Consider the following 24,047-nt stretch of genomic DNA (forward strand, 5'->3'; position numbering starts at 1 on the left):
ATCTGGAAACCATGTCAAAGTAGCAAGCTGAGACAATCAAGGGGCTCACCTGATTTGTTTTCTGTTTCCCAGGGATCCCTATTCTTGGCTGCCCAACATTTGGTGTCTTGAAAACAGTAGTCTCATACTTCTTTTTCTCCCTTCCTGTTTTCTCTTTGATTGTTTCAGGTGGGGGAGTAAATCTTGTGCCTGTCATTCTGTCTTGGCCAGGAGTGGAAGTTGAGTGTGTTGACCTTTGAAGTTTCTTTCAGATCAAGAATTATGCTACTTCCTAAAATGCACCTCAAAGAAGATGACTAGAAGAATGTGTCTCAAGTGACTAATAGGGGAATGCTCCCTATGCTTTAGATCCTGGTTAGAGTTCATAGGCTTAGTCTCACTGGGAGATGAACATGCACCGATCCACTTTTTACTGATGGAGGGTCAATCAATGTTCAGGTACTTTTAATCACAGTAACACAGTATTGTGTTTTTTGTTTTGTTTTGTTTTGTGGAGCAGTCCTATTTTATTTTTAACTTTTTTAACATTTTTGCTTCTTCTGAGAGACAGCGCAAGCAGGGGAGGGGCAGAGAGAGAGGGAGACACAGAATCCGAAGCAGGCTGCAGGCTCTGAGCTGTCAGCACAGAGCCTGACGTGAGGCTCAAACCCACAAACCGTGAGATCATTACCTGAGCTGAAGGCAGATGCTCAACCGACTGAGCCACTCAGATGCCCCCACAGTATTGTGTTTTAAGATGCTTGACGTTAACACTAAATGTCTAAGAAAATATATGAAATACAAGTATCTGTAGGGTTTTTGTATTTTGTCTAGCAGGCAGACAGCCCTCAATAATACCTTAGCAATGAATGAATAAGTGATTATGTGGAAAGCTCTGATTTTTTGGAGTCTCTATTGAGAATTCCATGATCTCAGCAATCAACTTTCAAACATCCCAGATAGTAGAAAAAATAGAATTGACAGGGACCTAATAAGAGACTCTGTTGATGACTTCTGTAAGCTTATCATAATTTATCACAGTCTTGCAAAGTGAGAAAGTAGTTTATACTTGAAGCATACTACTTCACTAACTTTCCCTTTGAGCACCAATTTTGAAAATACAAGTCAATTTCAAGATTTATTTTATGTACTTATATTGTTAAAAAAAATCTTAGTTGATCAATTAATTGCTCTATTTTGAAAATGGATTTCAACAGGTTTGATTTTCACAGTTGTAATAAATTCAGAGTGACTCAGGAAAACTTACATAGTTTACACTTCAGCAAAGTATCCTTAGGAATCATATTTACAAATCAGTAGTTTTGAATTATTTCTAATCACTGTTGGCTCAAGGAAGATGTCACTTTTGGAAAGAACTTAAGGTAGAAAATAACATTAGATAAACATTATTCTATCAATAAATTAAAATTTCTTCTAATATGTTACTTCTTTTATTTACAAAGCCAAAGATGACAAGGAAACACTGGGTCAACTGAGCATTTGTAGTGCTACTCCATGTTTTTCAGCATAATGACTGACCCTGTGTTAATAATTTACTCTGCGATTGGTCATTTCTAATTAGATACTCCTCCAGGTCATCATTACCAATTTTCAAAGCACTGAACTGGCGAATGAATAACGAATATATTCTTTATATATACGTATATATACATACACACATACATACACAGACACATATACATACATATACATATACACATACAATAGAATTTTACTCAGGCATAAAAAAGAATGAAATCTTGCCATTTGCAATGACATGGATGGAGTTAGTATTATGCTAAGCAAAATAGGTCAGTTAGTCAAATACAAATGCCAAGTATTTCATTCCTGTATGGAATTTAAGAAACAAAACAAATGAGCAAAGGAAAAAAATAGAGAGAGAGGGGGGCAAACCAAGAAACAGACTCTTAACTATAGAGAACAAACTGATGGTTACTAGAGGGGTGGCACGTGGGGGGATGGGTGAAGTAGGTGATGAGGATTAAGGAGTGCACTTGTGATGAGCACAGGGTGTTGGGTTGAAGTGCTGAATCACTATGTTGTATCACTGAAACTAATAATATATTCTATGTTAACTAACTGGAATTTAAATAAAAACTTAACTAAAAAGCATTGGGTTCTTGAATAGAATTCTCCTTTCATCAAATAAGAGAAACTTTTACAAAGATCATTTCTTACTAGTAACAATACAATACTTCCTGCATTCTTTCAGAATATTTACAAATCACTGTCTGTCCTTTTCTCTTCCTCTTGACAACTTGTAAAAATAGCTCACATTCTGAGATGCAAAAGTTAAGTTATTGCTGAATGGCCTCATTGTACACAATTTTTGACTGTCTAAGAATGCTGATGGTTAGACATTAATTGTGTTGTAAAGATTTTCAACACAGTTCAAGAAGCACTCTTACTATATGCCAGACAGTGTGCTAAGCAATGATGATACAAAGAAGAATAAGGCAACGTATTTACAATTAAGGAGTTTATTGTCCACACTAGCAGTTTTTAGCTACAGATTCTCAATACACTAGTGTGTTATAATAAATTGTGAAATGTGTTGCAAGTTATAGCACCAATATTAGTAAAGGCATTGTTTTTAAAAATTTGTATTTTATGAAATAATTTAGAATAGCCACTTCATAATCATTTCATTTCTACTTATTTCCTTCCTACAATTTTTATTATACAATGTTAACTGAAAAAGGTATGATAAAAGGTAAGTGTAATATATACTGTTTTTTAAAATTACATGAGCAAATAGGGGATATTTTAAAAAGTAATTAATGTAATATTTATGTTGTTAATTTTAGTCATTCTGAGACCTGTGAGGTGGTATCTCATTATGGTTTTGATTTGTATTTCCCTGATGATGAGTGATGTTGAGCATCTTTTCATGTGTCTGCTGGCCATATGTATCTCTTCTTTGGAAACGAGTCTATTCCTGTATTCTGCCCATTTCTTCACTAGATTTTTTTTTGAATGTTGAGACTGAGAAATTCTTTATAGATGTTGGATACTAACCTTTTACCTGATATGTCATTTGAAAATATATTCTCACATTCCACAGGCTGCCTTTTAGTTTTGTTGATTGTTTCCTTTGCTGTGCAGAAGCTTTTTATTTTGATGAAGTCCCAATAGTTCATTTTGCTTTTGTCTCCTTTGCCTTTGGAAATGTGTCTAGTAAGAAGTTGCTACAGCTAAGGTCAAAGAGGTTGTTGCTTGCATTCTCCCCTAGGATTTTTAAGGTTTCATTTATCACATTTAGGTCTTTCATCTATTTTGAATTTATTTTTGCATATGGTGTAAGAAAGTAGTCGATTTCATTCTTATGCATGTTGCTGTCGCTGTCCAGTTTTCCCAACACCATTTGTTGAAGAGACGGTCTTTTTTTCCACTGGAAATTCTTTTCTGCTTAGTCAAAGATGGGTTGCTCATATAATTGTGCATTTATTTCTGGGTTTTCTATTCTGTTCCATTGATCTATGTGTCTGTTTTTGTGTCAGTACCATACTGTCTTGATGATGACAGCTTTATAAAATAGCTTGAAATCTGGAATCATGATGCCTCCAGTTTTGTTTTTCTTTTTCAGGATTGCTTTATTAGGGGTCTTTTGTAGTTCCATACAAATTTTACAATTGTTTTTTTTTTCCTAGCACTGTGAAAAATTTTGGTGGTGTTTTGATGGGGATTGCATTAAATGTGTAGACTGCTTTGGGCAGTATAGACATCTTAACAATCTTTGTTCTTCCCAACCATGTGCAAGGAACGCATTTCCAGTTCTTTGTGTCCTTTTCAGTTTCTTTCATAAGTGTTCTATATTTTTCAGAGTACAGATCTTTTACCTCTTTGGTTAGGTTTCTTCCTATGTATCTTATAGTTTTTGATGCAGATGCAAATGGGATCGATTACTTGCTTTCTTTTTCTGCTGCCTCATTATTGATGTATAGAAATGCAAAGATTTCTGTACACTGATTTTATATCCTGTGACTTTGCTGAATTCATGTATTAGTTCTAGCAATTTTTGGTGGAGTCTTTTGGGTTTTTTACATAGAGTATCGTTTCATCTGCAAATAGTGAAAGTTTGACTTTTTCCTTACTGATATAGATACCTTTAATTTCTTTTTGTTGTCTCATTGCTGAGGCTAAGACTTCCAGTACTATGTTAAATAGTAATGGTGAAGTGGACATCCTTGTCTTGTTCATGACCATAGGGGAAAGACTCTCTATTCCCCATTGAGGATGAAATTAGCTGGGGGTCTTTTGTATATGGCCTTTATGATGTTGAGGTATATTCCATCTATCCCTACTTTGTTGAGAGTTTTTATCAAGAATCAATGCTGTATTTTGTCAAATGCTTTCTCTGCATCTATTGAGAAGATCATATGGTTCTTATCCTTTCTTTGAATTAAGTTATTTAATACACCAAAATTTTAACAGTGGTTCTCTTTAGGTGATAGAATTTTCATAATGTCATTGAAAATAAAGAATTCAAGATAATGAATGGTGAGTTGTACATGATTACTTATTAAATAAACACTTCAAAAGTAATTGTCATAGGAATTCACAGGAAGAAGGAAGAATACCTTAAAGCTGGAATGGCCATGAAGGACTTTAAGGAGAGTACATGTCTCAAGGATGGCTGACTGCTGCAGAGAATATGAGATGTGCTAATCTACAACTGAAGTTAATATATCAGGTTCAATTTTATGATACTCACCTACATAAGATTCTCACTGAAATTATTATTATAGGTGTATTCAGATTTGGACTAGATAGCTATCATTTTCTCTGTATTATATTTAATTTATGCAGTTTATAATCAAAGCAGTTTTTGGCAGCTTCACCATACTAATGACTCACACTGAGCTTGCATTTAACTAAGCCTCTCAAGTCTGTTCCTCTCATGATGTTGTTGAGCAACATTTCTCCCACACTGTACCAGGGTAGTTGTTTTGGGGAATTCGAGTGTAGGACTTTACATTTACAAACTACTAAATGTCATCTTTTGGATTTGGCTGAGATTTCCAGATCACTGAGATCTCTTACGCTCTTGAATCCAATGACAGACATATTTAATGCATCCCTCCACAATCCACCCCTTCTGAAAGCTTGGTGGGCAGGCTGTTTAAGCCATATACCAGTTATCAATTTATTTGCCCCTTAGTTCCAAATATATTTTCATTGCCTACTTTGCAATAATGGAGCTGGACCTTGTAAATATTTGTTTTTTACCAGACTGTGCAATGTTAGGCTTTGTCAGTAGAAGGCACTGGAAGGACCCTGGAAGAGGAAGGAGTTTGTCTTCCTGGTACCAGTATGCACCCCTCAGCAGGCTTCTGCAACACATGGCTTCTATGGCACCAACTTCCTGCAGTGCATGATGGCTGGTAGCACATGCTACCACTCCAAGGGCAGACATTTCCTTGAACAGTGTCACAGAGCAGTGCTGTTGGTGCAACACCTCAGAATGAATGGCTTCCCTGGAATCCCTCTAGGCAATTTCTCCCAGCAACTCCAGAAAACTGCTCTGTCACCTAGTGAACCACAGCTGCACCATTTCCAGTAGAGTCTGGATCACAGCTTTGCTGGAGGGAGACTTTCCAAAAGTGGTGGATGCCTTTAATACCTGCCACTTCTTTATCCTTTAGAGTTCTCTTTACCCTTGACTAGCCAATCCCTGAATACTCCAATCCTCTGTCATAGTTTTTATATTAAACTTTCCCTGTAAAAATTATGTGTGAGTTTTGTTCCCTGACTAGATCCTGACTGATATAGGTCATTATTCAAACTATTGATAAAAGGTTTGGACAGAAATAAGGACAAAGCCACCCAAATTCTCCTGATATATGATAATCTATTTAATAATGTAGAAAATGTGATAAAATATGTAAAGGGTCTCATAAAAATGCCACAAATATGAATTATGAATGTCCATTGATAGATGAGTGGATAAAGATGTGTGTGTGTGTATATATTTATACACACACAGACACACACACACACTGAAATATTACTCAGCCATTAAAAAAGAATGAAATCATGCCATTTGCAACAACATGAATGGATCTAGAGGCTATAATGCTAAGTGAAGTCAGTCAGAGAAAGACAATACCATATGATCTCACTTATATGTAGAATATAAGAAACAAAACAAAGAAGAAAGGAGATGAACCAAAAGACAGACTCTTAACTATAGAAAAAAAACTAGTGGTTACTAGGTGGGAGGTGGGGAGGTGATGTGAAATAGGTGACAGGGATTAAGGTGCGCTTATTATGATGAGCACTGTGCACAGAATTGTTGAATCATGATATTGTACACCTGAAACTGACATAACGCTGCATATTAATTATAGTGGAATTTAAAAATAAAGTTAAATAAAAATAAAAAACAAAATACATATATATGAATAATGGAAGCTGTTTAATGGGGGAGATGATTATTTGGAGACTTTCCTCATGTATGACAATTCATCTCTGCTCTTGCCTAGAACAACTTCCCCACCATCTTCCCATGTTGGCCCCTTCTTGGCATCAGGTATCAGTTCAAACCCTGGCTTCTCAGTGAAGTTTCCCTTGACCACTCCATCATAGCTTGATATCCAACCCCCCATCCCTTGCTGGTCTATCTCTGTAACATCATCCATTTCAATTTCTTCATGTTACTCACTGTATTTACTTATTTGTTTATTGCTGGCTTTTAGTTTCTTGACAATATGCTCCCATCTCCCCAACATTTAGCCCACTGCCTGGCACATAATGGGAACACCATAAATATTTACTGAACTAAGAGAATTTCCCCATGATCTTACATACATGAGATAACATGCTATTTTTAAAATATCTATGGGTGCTATTAAGATTTTGCACTTGTGAGTTATCTATCAAGGAAATAGAGGTTTTATAAATCTTGAGAAGTTATAGAACTGATATAAACTTTATAAAGCCAAAGGAAAAAAGTCTTTAATCCCCCAAATCAAATGTAGCTTGTTACAGTAATATGCTACTTACCAATCTTGTTTTTTCCTTCTTCATACTTTATTCTTTGTAAAATGTGATGTACGATTCTACTTCTTGTGGCATTGTTGAAGAAAGTGTCTTTGTTGTGTATGATGAAGCTGTACACACATATTGAAAACACAAGCTGAAGGTTAATTGGAGGTGATGAATCTAATCTTTGACATAATTTGGTGTTACTCATACAGAGGTGTCTGATTAATCAGTCACGGAGGGTAAGTCTGTAACAGCATGAGAGAGTCCAGAGATCACACCAAGGGCAGGAGGCTCACAAATCTCAGTAGTTTTGGTTCTTAGTCTCCTGAGCATTAATAGAATTATGTCAGGAAGGAGCTGACGCTAAACACAATTAAGAATCCTTAAACTCGTAGCAAGTCTAGTCCTCATATCTTGTTTATTTTTGTTATTGTTTTTTTTTCCCTTCAGTAAGGTCATTAGATAAATTCAACCAAAAATTTTGTTTTTATCCCCTCTTGTCTTCTACTCCACTTCCTTCCATGTTATCTCAACCACCTGATTTTTCAGAAATTTTAAATCTCAAACTGGTTTCGGTGGTGGATATAGGAGATAGGTAATAAGCTCTGGTCTGGTTCAGGGCCTCTGTCTGTTCCATTACCATGTTCCTTCTGGATGGAACTCCTCTCCTAAAGCATATACTTCAAGTTGCTTTCTTTCTCAGCCAATGACTGATCCAGCCTCTAAAGTTTCTTAATGGGCTCGCGCACACACACACACACACACACACAAAGACACTGGATTTTCCAGTAGATGATCCTACCCTACTAAGAGGTTTTCCAGGTGACCGTGCTTCCAGAACCACATAGTCCACCATGAAGTGGTCATGTCTTCCCTTCCCAGGAATGTGCTAAGTGGTACAATATTAGAGATACTGCAAATATAATTGCTTCATAAATTGTAAAGTTTACTAACTCAGCAAACTTTTATTGGGTACCTCCTTTGAGTCAGACACCATGCAAGGCATATCAAGGTTGGCAGCCATTACCTTCAGAACCAAGCTCAGAAGTCACTTTCCCCAACAGGCGACCTCACCCCTCCAACTCCACTGCTCCCCAGCAAGAGTTTAGTACTCCCTCCTCTGTGCTCCTTCTTATTTTGTAAGCACTTCAATTTACCATTTTTTCTGTGTTGTCATTTGTTTTCATTCATTCATTCACTCATTCATTGAATAAATGTTTACTGAGGGCACTGTCTAGGGTATTGATTACATAGTAGTAAACAAAACAAAAACTTTGTCTTAGAGAGGCTTACAGTCTAGGAAAAAGACAAGCCATAAAGGAAATGAACATGATCATGTGGCAGAGACAGACAGAATCTACCTCCCTTTGCATGTCTGTATCCCACACAAGACTGTAAACTCATTTAGGACAAAAGGCTCAATCATACTAATTTTTGTGGTCCCAGGATCTGAGTGGCTGGTACAAATACAGGTACAGGTTGGGGCGCCTGGGTGGCTTAGTCGGTTAAGCGACCGACTTTCACTTAGGTCATGATCTCGCGGTTCGTGGGTTCGAGCCCCGCATCGGGCTCTGTGCTGACTGCCAGCTCAGAGCCTGGAGCCTATTTCAGAGTCTGTGTCTCCCTCTCTCTCTGACCCTTCCCTCTTCACGCTGTCTCTCTCTCTCTCTCCTAGAAATAAATAAAAATATTAAAAAAAAAAAAAAACAAATACAGGTACAGGCTTCTGAATAGCAGTAAGTGAGGGCCTTTGAGGTTTACATTGGGGAAATTGCTATTCAATGCTTTTCTTCAAGCAGATGGATGTCCAAGCGTTGTACAAATGGTGGAAGGAAGAAATAAAACTGGCTTAGAGAAGATAGTCCAGGCATGGGTTTTAGTTTGGGAACGGCTGAGAACATGAATTTGCGATAACATATAAGGGGAAGAATGGCCAGAGAGTATGAAGATAAAATGTAAATCACATGATTCCCTACAGAAGTATTTTTCCCCTCACTGTTACCTCCCCAGGATTCTGTTATAGAAAACTGTTCTCAGAAAAAGTAATCTGACTTGGTGGATGACAGATAAATGCTATGTGGGTGAATGAGAAAGCTGCAGAGCTTATCTTGTATTTTCTTTAAGGTTTTCTTAAAACATTTTATTGCATCAAAGAGGAAGAGAGGAAACCAAAAGTTACATTGAATGCAGTTCCTTTTATCTTATCCTCCTTCTGCTTTTCCACCTTATTTAAGACAGACCATTCTATTTTAATACCAAATAAAGATGCCATAAAGAAACAGACAGATAAAAAAAAGCCCATTTTTGACTCACAATACAAGATGAAAACTGAAAGCTGGTAAGCATGACCATCCTTGACAGGACAATTCTGGCCTAAAAGCCCATGTCCCTCCTCCATTAAATGGTTTTCTGCTTTCTTCTCCTTTTATAGCACCACATTACATTTTGTGAGCTCATGTAATAGTTCTCTGTAATAAGCACCACAGATGAGCTTCAAAATTTTGTTTTCTTCTTCCTTATATCTAGGTTATACCTGGAATCTGGAGATTCTGTAGTGGGAACAAATATATAGGGCATGTGCCAACCACTATTCTAAGCACTCCAGGTACATTAACTCATTCAATCCTTACAATAACCTCGGACATAGTATTTTATAGCTCCATCTTACAGGTGAAGAATAAGAGAAGGCAAATGATGCATCCAAGTCACTCAACTAAGGGAGAGAGGCAGGATTTCAACTCAGGCAGTCTGGCTCCAGAGGCTGCCCTCTTTACCTTTTCTACTCATTTCCCTGTGTCAGAAACCTCTCGACTCCTGAGGACTGATTCTCCTTGTGATCAGCCCAAGAGCTGCTTTGCCTAGAATGCTTCCTTTGCTTCCAGTCATTCTTTGAGCCTCAACTCAGGACACATCCCCAGTGGCCTTTCTTGACCTCCCTCCTCTGAAAAGGAATGTGGTATCATAACAAGAGAAGGAAGGAGAAACCATTTACTAGAAGACGAAGATGAGTGTTAAGCTCTAACATCACCCCTGGATTCCCCTTATACTTCGAAGTGAGAGAGTCCACAGACTTAACCCTAGCTTTGTCACATACTATGTGATATTGGGACTGTCCCTCAACTTCCCTGGATCTTGGTTGCCTCATCTGTGAAATGGGGATAACACCATAATCACTCTCATGGCATTTCTGTAGAATCAAGTGAGATGATGAGCACTGGAGAACTTCACTGTCTGGTGCTTGATGAGCTCTCAGAGTCAGCTGTCATCATTGCTGTTGCTTCTATGACATCATATAGAAATTGCCTGCCTACATACCCAACTTCTCTGGATGAATTTGAGGGCATGGACCAGTCATGCTTATCTCTATATTTCTAGCACTAATACAGGGCTTGACAACTGGCTCAAATAAGCTGACCTTCCAGAGAACACTTGCTAACATTGGGAGCTGAGACTAAATATCACCTCTTTATAACTTGGCAGCTACTTCTTCCTGGAAATATTTATACCCATTTCATCTTTCCAGCTACCACCTGAACGATTCTCTCTACACTTCCAAAGAGTATTCTTACAGGTTGTGATCAATGTCACTCTTTCAAACTGAAGGGCTAAGAAAAGGCACAGTGATGATTCTTGACATCATTGTTCTCAAGCCTTCCTTAAGTCACTCAGCTAAAGCAACTTTCTTCAAATGAAATCACATACATACATGCATGCACGAAGTAAGCTGAGCTGTTCAGGCAAATTTAAGACTTGGGAGCTCAGTCTCTGAGGTAATGGGGCTCCACAAAGGCTTAGAAACTTTGCTTTCATACATTACTGATGGGTCAGCAAACTAGTACAAATTCTACAAGGGTCATTTGACCAGGACTATCAAAATTATATATGTGTGTGTGTGTGTGTGTGTGTGTATAAAATATGTGATACATATTTATATTATATTAATAGCTATATAATTATACTATATATAATATATACATATCTTCTGACCAGCAATTCTTTTAGAAATTTATTCTAATACAAATACACTTACCCATGTGCCAAGTGACAGATAATCATAAACATTCATTATTGCATGTGGTATTATAGCAAAATTCTAAAAATGACCTAAACAATCCATCAGTGGGGGTTAAGATAAGCAAGTTATTGTACAAGTCTACAGTAAAATACTTTGAATCTGTGAAGAGATGGAAACTGTTCAGTGTAGATATAAAAAACTCTTCAAGACACTACAGGTAAAAAACAGATTTAAAATAGTCACACAGCTATTTGTATCAAAGATAAAAACACATATAAGGAAGATATAAACGTAATGATGTATTTATTTACTTGCATATCCACAGGATGACATGGAAAGGACACATGGCCATCCAGAAATACTAGCTGCCTTTGGGAGATCTAGGTGGCTAGAAAGGAAGGAAACTTCACTGACACACTTGGGAAATTTTTATCATATGTAAGTACCGCCTATAAAAAAACATGATATATTTTGTTAAAAAATGTTTGTTTATTTTTGAGAGACAGAGACAGAGCACGAGCAGGGGAAGGACAGAGAGAGGGAGAAACAGAATTTGAAGCAGGTTCCAGGCTCTGAGCTGTCAGTGGAGCCCGAAACAGGGCTAGAACCCACAAATGGTGAGATCATGACCTGAGGGGATGTCAGACACTTACCCGACTGAGCCACCCAGGTGCCCCTTGTTAAAAAAAATTCTAAAGGGAAAATGGAATTTCTTTCTGAGTTTGTTTTCCCCTTTACCCTGAAGGGTGAGAAGAGGAATAATTCTGCGATCAAGGCTCTACACATACATCTCCTTCTCCTAATCTTTAGAGTATTTATGTAATATACCTGAAGTCACACAACCGAGTAATGATTCAAAACCCATCTGTCGGTTCCAAATTTTCCCATTCACTTGTGAAAGGAACTGCTGAGAGCACATGCCTGTCTGCATGCCTGTGTATGTGAATAGGACTTTCTGGACACTTTCAACTTGCCCTGTGAGGAGGGCCCTGATGACCTCCATGTCAGGTAATATGGAAATCTGAGTATGAAGTTCCCACTGTCTCCCTTCCAAGGTCCCTACCCTCCAGAGATAAGCAGCCTTCAGTTTAACTTGATGAGCCTCCCAATCTCTTCCCTGCTAGAAAGGGCTAAAACTGGAATAGAATATGCCATGAAATTAGGTTTTAGCTATAGAATCCCTGAGGCTGTGGTTATTTTTACTGTTTAATGTTCTTCTTCAGCCAACTGGCCACAGCAGTGTTGTAAAGCACTGAGATATGCTGGTTGTAAACATTCTACTTGTTCTGTGCAAAGAACTGTCCACTGAGGGTGTTACTTGTGGAGGTGGGTGGTAGATAGGAAGGGATGTGGATGTTATGCATATATGTATTTTGAGTGAGGGTAGTGCAAAGGTGAAAAGAACCTAGCTTCTCTCCTCAGAGAAGCCTCTAATCTTATTAGAAAACAAAAGAGAAATACACAAAGATTCAAGGGTGTGAATTGGGAAAAGGTGTTCATTACAGCTATGTATAAAATTACAGACTATCGTAAAATGTTACTTTTAAAGCAAATGCAAAATCGTTTTTAAAAAACTTTCCTCTTAGGCAATATCTATTAGAATATGACTATACTTTCTTCACAATTAACTTAGTATGAATTACAGTCCAGTACTATTGAATAGAAATTTCTGAGATAATGAAGATGTTCTTTAATTATGCTATCCAATATGGTAGCCACTACTCACATGTAGCTACTGAACACTTAAACTGTGGATAAACAAATGAGAAAGTAAATTTTTATTTTTAATTAATTTTAACTTATTAAAATTAAAATGTAAATAGTCACATGTGGCTAGTACATAGACAATTGCCTCAAATACGGATGACAGTGTGAGCAAAGCCTCAATAATGGTATCCTTATCTGGCATCTCCCTTTGATCACAAACACTGGAGCAGGAGATTGGGTAAGGGGTAAAAATGCCCTTTAGGACTGTATACAGATCTTGGGTTCAAGTCTTCCTCTTCAAATGGCTTTGGGGAGGTCATTGAGTTTCTTTGAGACATAGTTACTTATCAGGAAAATGAGGGTCATTATCACCCAAGGATGGGGTGATGAGACTATAAAGTATTGAGACAGATCATCAAACCTCATTGGTAGATGACTGGATAAGAGACAATTCAAACCCAACACATCCCAAACAGAACTCTTGATCTATACTCTTGTAAAGTAAAAATTTGCTTTCCTCCCCTCATCTTTTCTATCTTAAAAAATGCCACTGTGACACATCTAATTTCTCAGGTCACAAACCTGAGATGCATTCTATATCCTCTATTTCTTTCATGTCCAATTTCCAATCAAGTTCTTCATTCTTCCCAAATGTTATCCTGAATATGATCCTTTATAACAGTCTTTGCGTTGAAGTTGTTTCTAAGAGCACTGTAAGAGTTTCCTGACTGTTCCAATTTCACCTCCTTCCATTAGTTCATTCTCTACATAGCAAGGATCTTTTAAAACATAAATACAATCTCATCCCTCTTCTGCTTAAAACTCTTCACCAGCTTCCCATATTTGGAATAAAGCCTAAAACTTCTTTCCAAGGTCTACATGTTCCTCCGACATGGTCTGGTCTTGCCTACGCAAGTGTGCTTCTCTCTTCTCCTCTTCGTCTTGTTCATTATAAACCAGCAACATTGCCATTTCTTCTGCCCTTGAAAAACCTCAACTTGCCACTGCCCAGGGCTTTAGCTCATGTGATTCCCAGATATTTGCTCAACTTGTTTCTTTCCAACATTTGGGCCTCAACTTAAATGTCACCTCCTTAATATCTTAGCTAAGGCAGTTACTCTCCTATCCCATAAGCCACACACTCTCTCTTCCATTACCTTGTTTTATCTTTTTTCTTGTGTTACTTTCTGAACTTTTGGAGGTGGGGTGGGAGGAGATGTATCTACATGCTCATGTCTAACTATCTTTCCTTATAGAATGACTGCAACCATATATTGACTCCAAATGGAACCAGGGGAAGAACTGGCCAGCTTAACCCAGCACAACTGCTGGAACAAAAGAATCATGAGCAAGTAAAATGGGTTTTAAGTTACTAAATTTTGTGGTAGATTGTTATGTAGCAATCCGTGACCAATATGCCAGTCTTTTCTGATGGCTAAAATTTTATTAATTCATAATACAAAAAGGAAAGTGAAAGCTAATGCCTTAAAATAAATATTTCAGAAAACTTTCTCAATTATACTTTTAAATAGAGATTTTTAACAAGGAGAAGCAAAGGTGATACAGTTAACTGTCACTTAAATTATGTCCTCAAATTAATGAAAATCTAAGTAGGAACAAAGCAACCAATTAATTTTTTATGTGACAAGGCCTATTTTGAGAATTTTTTTTTTTTTTTTTTTTGGCTTTAGGCACCGCAGTGCAATAACTAACTTCTTAAGTGTAATTGTTAGGAGTGAAAGGAGGAGATAATTATCAGACCAAATATATGATCTACATAATATTCAGAGTTCTGACCATTTGGTAAAGATTTTAAAGCCTCTTGGTAGGATTAAGGTGATAAGCTGCTGAAACCTAAAGCAATGTGAACACATTTTTCTTAATCCATTGGTCATTTCTAATTATACTTCATGATATCATCTTTTCTATTTGAACGTTAAACACAAATAAAGAAATACTTGCTCTTGAGACTTCCAGATAAAATGGAAAATTAAACACTTGCATTTAATTTGAATTTCTCTCAAAACCCCATGCAAATAACAGTAATGTATGTGTGTGTGTGCATGTGCGTGTATGTGTGTTTTTACACACAGGTATAAACCCTCAAGGAACAAAGACAGCAGAAAGCAACAGTAATAAAATGTTGGAATGTGTAAAGAAGACAGACAGGTGGTAACAGAATCCTAAACCAGTTCTGGACAAGACCAAGGACAATCATATTTATACTCTATAAAATCTCATAAATCTTAAGAATTGGGGCACCAGTGGCCTCTAAAAGTGGGGTGAAAGGGGCGCTAAAATAACCACTAGTTGAAAGCCATTTAGGAAGAAGTTAGATCCTCAGATCTTCACCTGTATTTTCACAGAAACCTGGAGAGGTTTTTTTTCTTTGCATATGGTAATTATACAGCCCCCAAACTGTAAGATACCAGACATGGCTAGGAGCAGGGGAGCTATCCTGAAATCTAGAGGACCAAGTGAATACTTGCATCTTGGAAGCTGAGATTCCCAGCTTTCTTCATTCACTTAGGCTCCAGAACATTGGCAACCAGGCTTTGACTTTCCAGGCAGAACACTGGCAGAGACTTCTTTGGGGAATCTGACCAGCTTAATATGAAAGATCTGAAGAGAGTTAAGACTGAAGACTCCAAAATGGAAACCTCCCAGCCAATTACCTACAACAAAGTTACAAGGTGATAGGCCCCACCCATTACTATGAAATTCTATTCAAGTTTTGCATTTCCTATTCTTTAGCATGGATAGTCAGCCCAAGAATACTGGGTATCTATAAAAGAGAACAATAAAGAGAGTGAAAAATAATCAGAAAGAAATGTGTTAGACAATATTAGCTATGTGGAGTGAGGAAACATTGAAAATAATCAATATGCTCAGAAAGTTATTGTAATTGTGAAAAAACACTCAAGATATGGTTTTAAAAAGCCATAACATTATGAAGATCAAAATAGCCCTTGTAAATTAAAGCAAAATGAGAACACAACTAACTTAATAGAAGCATTTGAGAATAAATTGAAGAAATCCTCCAGAAAATAAACTGAGAAAATCTCCTATAGCAAAAATGTACAGAGTAACAAAAAGGAGTGAAAAGACAGACATGAGAGAATCAGTCTGGAAGTCTACTACCTGAAGAGCAGGACTTGTATAAAGAAAGAAAAAGGGATAAATCACTGGCAAAATACAAAAATTATTCAAGAAAATTTCCCTCAACTGAAAAACAAAAGTATTGAAGTTGAAAGGGTCCACTGATGATCCAGTAAAACAGATGAACGCAGAGCTACCTCAAGATACCCCAGAACACTGGGGACAAGGAGAAAACCATACAAGCTCCCATAGAGGAGAAAACAGGTTACACAATAGAGAGTCTTAGGAATTGGGATGCTTTTGAAGTTACAAGTAGCAATACTGAATTTTGGAATCAAAGGAGCAAGACCTTCAAAATTCTGAGGGAAAAATACTTACAATCAAATGATCATAAAGAATGAAACGCAATAGATATGTGCACTAGGTTTTTGCTATAGCTGCCATAACAAAGTACCACAGATTGGATGGCTGAAACAATGGAAATTAATCTTCTCTCAGTTCTAGAGGAAGAAGCTGCCTCACTGATAGATGGAATTTACTTCTTATAAAACCAAAAGACTGCGGGCAAGAAAAGGAGAAGGAAAGCGATAGGAAAGAGAACAGATGAGAGAAAAAATGATTATCTTAGAATTATTAGCAATTTATACCAGTCCTAAATTGTCTCCATCTTTAGCAATCAACAGAGAAAATCAATATACATAGTCTTCACGTTTAGCAAAATTATCTATTTATATATTAGATACATATATTATTAAAATAGACAAATTTATTGAACAGGTGCCATAGGCATTTATATAGTTTGCTAATTTTCACATTACATGGGTATTATTATGAATCCCAAACACAGATAATGAAACTGAAGCTCAGAATCTTACAGTTTGTGAGTTGTAGGGCTGGGATTTGGGGCCCAGGTCTCACAGACAGAGCCTGTGTGAACTCAACCACGAAGCCTTAAGGATAGAAACGGTGATTCACTCATAGTCGTTCAGCCCTACACAATGCCTGTCTCAGAATGAGTGCCTGATGCTGAATGAATGGAAATGGATATTCAGGAGGAAAACATAAAAGCACTGTGGTACTTAAATTTATTAGAGGTCACTGTTATTTCCCATTCAAAAGTGAGCCAGAATGAAGAGGAAATCATTTGTTTTAAATCCGTAAGAACAAGTTTGGACACCTAGTGATTTCATAATTAATCCTCAGAGCAGAAAAATCCAATTTAGAATAACCCAGGCCTCAGCTTCTACTAATTAGGGTGCTACTGTAATTGAGTTGATAGTAAGGTTTTGCCTGAATTACTGAGGCAATTGTCACTGCATAAATTGATCATCCAGTGACTTGTCCGCGGCTACTGTCTTAGTCTGATCTTGGTGATGGGTCTTATTTTTATATTCCTTTATTGGAGCAGAGTAGGACTGAATGCTGACCAAAGGGACAGATTTGTCTTTCTTGTGGTTCATCTATATTGCTGTAGTCAGCAAAGATCTAGAAACCTGCCAAGCATCCATAAAACTTGAAAGTTGGTAAAAATTTATTTTCCATAATTCCCCAGTCTTTTTTCTTTTTTGACATTTCCCCTCCTCTCCCATCTTAGTGAGATCCATGGTCTATTACTGCTATAGCCAAAGTACCCCCTCTTAGCTCTTCCTTCCTCCCCTTCTTTATTTTTGACTCTAGAAAAGAGCTGATAAGCTTACTCATTATACGGTATAAACAAAGAATAACATTAAAACTTTCCTCTTTCCCAGGGACATTTAAATTAATTAATTAACTAACCTACTTACTTATATTTACTTATACTTATTTACTTACATATTTATATTTCAGAGAGAGAGAGAACAAGCGAGCAGGACGTTGGGGGGAGACTCAGAGAGAGAGGGAGAGAGGGAATTAATTCCAAGCAGACTCCTCCCTGACAGTGCATATGCAGGGCTCGATCTTGCAACTGTGAGATCATGACGTGAGCCGAAATTAAGAGACAGACGCTTAACCTTCTGAGCCACCCAGGTGCCCCTCCTCCTCGCTCCACCGAAAGGGATGTTTATTTCAAATGCAGATGACTTTAGCTAAAGGATTAAAGTTCACATTGTAAGATGCCAGATATTAGGAGGATGTACCAGTCCCTGAGCTCTCTCCTAGCTTCTCTCTTCTTTACCCTCGTCTGTAATGCTGGAGCAGGGCCTCTGCCAATACAGTCCTACTTTGTGGCTGGCTCTCTGATAACTTTCTGCCAGTAGAGGGTCCTACAGGGAGACAGGAAGGGGAACAAAAGGGGGCGAAGGGATCTGGTCTTTCCTCTTTGCCCATTGTCCTGTCAATGTTGCTCCAGCAGTGATTCTTCAACCTCACAGTGGCAGCTGGTTCCAGTTTCCATCTTAAAAAATAAACACCCTAAACTAGACTCACTGCACTGCCCTGCACCCCAGAGGTCTTAGCACAGGCAGGCCAGCATTTTCTCCTCAGAGGTGTGGGAGTCATTTCCAGCGGGCAATCTTCTCTGAACTTCGAGGTTCTGATAAACCGAACCTCTTCCTTTAGACCCTCTAGCCCTAGAGGGCAATATGCTGCTTCCTGCACCTCCTGTAGTTAGTATCTGTGTAGACACAGTGCTCACTCTGAGACATTTTCGTTCTCCAATACCTATTTAACAGATTCCCCACACTAACCTCTACTAAAACGACTACTAGGTTTCAGTTTTCCTGAGTGGAGCCTGAGAGGTCCAGGGAGCTAGAAAAAGAAACATTCTCTGGGGGAGGGAACTTCTCTCTCTCTCTCTCTGAAATCACATACCACATAAACAACCATCCACCTATCCAGCTTGTTAATCTGACAGGAATATCACCATGGTATCAACATGGTTTCTGAATTTGTATTTCAAAACATTTCAATTCCAAGTCTGATTTCTACCCTACTGAGTTTTTTTCCCTTTCTTTTACTTGTCTTTGCTAATTTGTATGGAAACCTTATTTCCTAAAAACATGGAAGGTGTTTAAAACAAAGTAAAACAGTACAAGACATAGTCTGCTCACAGAATAATGTGTTATATAAGTACAAAATACTATTAACATAAGGTATTCCTGGGTGGACTGCTATATTATTACCAATTTGCTGTTTTTGTTTGTGAAGATTATATGTCCCTACACATCATTGTGGGCTTACAGTCCCTCTGTTTGGGGAGAAGTCTAGTTTCCCACCCCATTGCCATGATTGGTCATAAGGCTTGTGTTGGCCAATTGAATATAGGTAGAAGCGATTATGCCACATGTGAGTGGAACTTTTAAGAACCAAGGTGTGGCTCTTCCATTACTCTTTCCCTCTGCCATGAGATTGGATGTCTTAGGTACAGGCTGTATCTCCAGCCAATGTCCCATAAGAAAGAAGACCTGGAAAGCAGAGCTTCAGCTGACCCACAGCTAGTGTGCTATGTGAACAAGAAATAAGTCAGCCACTTTGAGTAAGACACTGAGATTTGAGGGATGTCAGTGCAGCAGAACCTAGCACAGTCTGACTGGCACAGTCTCTAACACGACAAAGATAATCCTGTAATCTATAGCTTAGTTTACTCTATCTGAAGAGGATGGATTTTTTTCCTCCCTTGTGGAGAAGCTATGCCAGTCCACATAACAAAGTGATGGAAGAAAGGGGTGAGGTTTATGGGGAGGAGAGGAACCTTAGGCTGCAGAGGCTTTGGTGGAGAAGGGATGTTTCTGTCAGAGGGTGTGAAGGAAGAAGAAATGATGACAACAAATGGTTGCTGAGACCATGTACTTGGCTTCTTTTTTCTGTCCTTTGAGAAACTTGAGTAAAAACTGGAAATCCCTGCTAATTACTTTTGGTTGCTGAACTGTGCTTTGTGCAATATGGAAACAAATACTTGTGGTATAACATAATCACTGCCATAATCACAGTATTTACAAAGGCTAATGGACCCAGAAGTCTAATGCCATCTGCATGAGACACAAGGGGTTTAATAAAAATGACAATATCTGAGGCATTAGGGTGGCTCAGTCGGTTAAGCATCTGACTCCTTTTTTTTTTTTTTAATGTTTTATTTATTTCTGAGAGAGAGAGAGAGAGAGACAGCGTGAGCAGGGCAGGGTCAGAGAGAGAGGGAGACACAGAATCTGAAGCAGGCTCCAGGCTCTGAGCTGTCAGCACAGAGCCCGACATGGGGCTCGAACCCACGAACAGTGAGATCATGACCTGAGCCGAAGTCGGACCCTTAAATGACTGAACCACCTAGGTGCCCCAAGCGCCTGACTCTTGATTTCATCTCAAGTCATGATTTCACAGTTTGTGAGTTCCAGCCCCACATTGGGCTCTGTGCTGAATGTTTGAAGCCTACTTGGGATTCTTCCCCCCGCCCTCCACCCCTGTCCCTCACCTGTGCTTTCTCTCTCTCAAAAATAAATAAATAAATGTAAAAATAAATGAAAATATCTGAACTAGTTCCTGAGGGGAGGGCAGGCTTTCACCAGACAGTGAGAGGAAGAGCATACTTTAGAGAAAAAACACCAGTTATGGGATAGTTAGGTAGCCTTCACTGCTATGTAGTGGAGCATTCAGCCCATCCAGCCTAGGACGCTGGTGGGAAGAGAAGAAAAGCAGTTTTGTGTCCCATGTACTAAGGAGTTTGAACTTGATCCCAAAGGGCCTAGGAAATATTTGAAGGCTCTTGGGGCGCCTGGGTGGCTTAGTCAGTTAAGCGTCCGACTTTCGCTTAGGTCATGATCTCGCGGTTCCTGGGTTTGAGCCCCGTGTCGGGCTCTGTGCCGACTGCCAGCTCAGAGCCTGGAGCCTATTTCAGAGTCTGTATCTCCCTTTCTCTCTGACCCTCCCCTGCTCACGCTGTCTCTCTCTCTCTCTCTCCTAGAAATAAATAAAAAAAAAAATTAAAAAAAATTTAAAAAAAAGATTTGAAGGCTCTTAAGCAAGGAAGCAATGCTACTACATGTGGTAGTGCATTTTATTCACTGTTAAAGGTGCTTGGCAAAGGGATGGGGAAGGGTGGAAATCCAAGATATTCTGCTTGTCAAACTGTGGGTTGTGAATTCTTAGAGGAAGGGTGTCCTTCTAAAGGGCCATGTGGGCCAGTGGAAGGATACTTACATGTGACCTGGCTACATGGGTGTGGTGGATAGATACGGAAATGGGGAAAGATGAAGGAGTTGAGCAAACTTATAATAGTTCATGGAAGAGTTGGTAGCCTCTATGACTGTGGCAGTGGCAGTGAGGTCAGAAAGGAGTAGTTAGGACCGAAAGGAGTCAGTGGTGATGGTGGGTGATGAAAAATACGGTAGTGTCAAAGCTGATCAACATGTAGTGGAAAACACAAAGCTGATGGTGTGGGTATGGTATTGGGGATGAGGGAAGTGGGAAATGAGAAGAATCAAATTTATCCCTAGGGATAAAAACATTTCTAAGACATGGTTCTGAATTAGCAGCCATTTGAGTAAAGTACTATTCACAAAAGCCATAGATTTAACTGTAGTCCCTACCCTCCACCCAAACAGTACCATCTCAGATATAAGATGCATCCTTCCCAGGCTCTGGATTTTAGAGGGCTCATAAATCAGCCTCCTAATGGGTTGCTTCCCTTAGGGTGAGGTACTGGCTAGGCCAAGAGGATGTGCCCACCTAGAGTCTGACCCCAAAATCACCAAGGCCACTTTGGGGTCTTTGTGGGCCTCTCAGGTCTACCGGAGACAATTCTATGCCTAGCAAGCATCCAAGCTGTTTGCAAGGGACATGAGTGACACCTGGACATGGGACTGGGGTGTCTACATACAAGAGCCTGAGGCCCCTCAGGGTGGGATGGAGCTGGGGACAGGAAGAGAAGAGGGCAGGCCATGAGCATGGGGGGAAAACCATTTTCCCCACACCCCACCAATGGAATGAATTTCCAAGAATCCTGAGGACTTAGACATTCAGGTCTTTATGCAGGTGTATTTGTCAAGATAGAAAAAGAAACAGTTGTACTTGTTAACACGATTTATCACATCTAATTATTTAGACATGTGGTCTATAGGCTTCATTTGTACTCTTGCCCCAAGCCTTTCAATTGTTCTAAGCAGGACTGCCCTTCCTTTAGATTTAAGAGTGTGGATTTAAAAGAGATAAATCTATTGTCCTTCATCTCAAAATCCTAATGAAGATAAATATGAGAGCCTGGGTTTGAGTGTGCTAGCAGAGTAAGAGTGAGCTCGTGGAATCTGACTCTTCAGGAGGGTTTCCTGCTTCAGCCAGCTCTGTAACTCAGATAACTGGCTAACCTTCTCTGTTCCATTTTGCCATTTCTAAATGGGTATAATAATACTACTGGTCTTATGAGTAACCTGATGTCCAGTGATTGCTTGCTGAATGTTAGCTGTGGTATCATGGAAGGGGCATGGGTTTGAAATCAGGCAGTTTTGGGTTCTAAGCAGACCCCAAAGTCTGCTTGTTATGGTGTAGCCTTGGGCAAACTGCTTAACTCTTCTGAGCCTGGGTTCTACCTTCTGTAAAGTAAGGACAATGAAATGATATTGCAGGGTTGTTGCAGAGGTCAAGTGAGACAACGAATGAAGAACAGGCAGCATGGAATTTCCCCACTGATCTCCCTTGTTCCTACTGACCATTGTTCCATAGGATGTAATGCACAGTGTAATTACACAGAATGCAATCCCTCCACAGATGCAGTCCTGGGTCCCTTGCTTCCCTTTATGTTAACCCTTGCTTATTTTATGTAAATTTGGCAAATCTTCCCTTTTCCTATAAATGTTTTACATTGGCTTTCTACCATTTGTGTGTAAAATGGTGTCTTTTCCATCAAATTTAATATACCCAAGTTAAAAATTTAAATTGAAAATATGTACACACAAATATATATATATGAACACAAAATAACATTCTCTACTACAGTATTATACTTGGCACAAAATATATAAAAAATATGTGTTGAATGAAATGATGAAAGAAATTGAACATGACATCAACAAATGGAAAGATATTCCATGATGATGGACTAGAAGAGTTAATACTGTTAAAATGTCCATACTAACCTAAGCAATCTACAGACTTGATGCAATTCCTATCAAAATACCAACAGGAGTTTTCACAGAAGTAGAACAAATAAATTGTATGGCACCACAAACAACCCTGAGTAGCCAAAGCAATCTTGAAAAAGAAGAACAAAGCTGGAGGTATCACAATCCCAGATTTCAAGGTATACTACAAAGCTTTAAGTATAGTACTAGCACAAAAACAGACATACAGATCCATGGAATAAAACAGAGAGTTCAGAAATAAACACATGCTTATATGGTCAATTAATCTACAACACAGGAGGCAAGAATACACAATGGAGAAAAGATAGTCTTTTTCAATAAATGATAATGCGAAAACTGGATAGCTATATGCAAAAAAAAAAAAAAAAGAAAAGAAAAGAAAAAGAAACTAGACCATTTTATTACACCATACACAAAAATAAACTCAAAATGGACTAAAGACCTAAATGTGAGACCTGAAACCATAAAAATCCTAGAAGATAACATAGGCAGTAATCTCTGGACATCAGCTGTAGGAACAATTTTCTAGATATGTCTCCTCAGGCAATGGAAATGAGTATAAAAATAAACTATTGGGAATACCCCACAATGAAAAGCTTTTGCACAGAATAGGAAACCATCAAAAAATGAAAGGACAACCTATTGAATGGAAGAAGCTATTTGTAAATGATATATCCAATAAGAAGCTAATATCCTAAAATATATAAGGAATGATTGAATTTGACACCAAAAAGCAACAAAAACCCAAAACCAAACCAAACAACAAAAAAACCCCACCCAACTAATCTGATTTAAAAATGGGCAAAGAAACTGAATAGGCATTTTCCCCAAAGAAGATATACAAATGACCAACATACACAAGAAAGGGAGCTCAACATCACTCATCATCAGGGAAATGCAAATCAAAACCACAATGAGATATCATCTCACACCTATCAGAATGACTATAATTAAAAAGACAAGAAGAACATGTGTTGAAGAGGCTGTGGAGAAAAAGGAACGCTTGTGCACTGTTGGTGGGAATGTGGAAAACAGTATAAAGTTTCCTCAAAAAATTAAAAATACAAATACCAGATGACCCAGTACTCCCATTACTAGATATTTACCCAAAGAAAACAAAAACATTAATTCAAAATATATATGCACCCCAATGTTTATTACAGCATTATTTACAATAGCTAAGATATGGAAGC

The 24,047-nt window shown here is 38.3% G+C and overlaps 1 protein-coding gene across 1 annotated transcript in view; it reads right to left on the reverse strand.

Moving 5' to 3' along the window:
- Positions 1-24,047, reverse strand: part of ANO4 (anoctamin 4) — a 240,671-nt gene that overhangs the window by 104,961 nt on the left and 111,663 nt on the right. The window contains exon 8 of the mRNA XM_039245598.1: positions 7,006-7,112. Coding sequence (XP_039101529.1) covers positions 7,006-7,112 — 107 coding nt within the window. The remainder of the gene's footprint in view (positions 1-7,005; positions 7,113-24,047) is intronic.

This window comes from Hyaena hyaena, unplaced genomic scaffold (assembly GCF_003009895.1).
Source record: "Hyaena hyaena isolate Hyena2069 unplaced genomic scaffold, ASM300989v1 scaffold_261, whole genome shotgun sequence".
Taxonomy (NCBI): domain Eukaryota; kingdom Metazoa; phylum Chordata; class Mammalia; order Carnivora; family Hyaenidae; genus Hyaena; species Hyaena hyaena.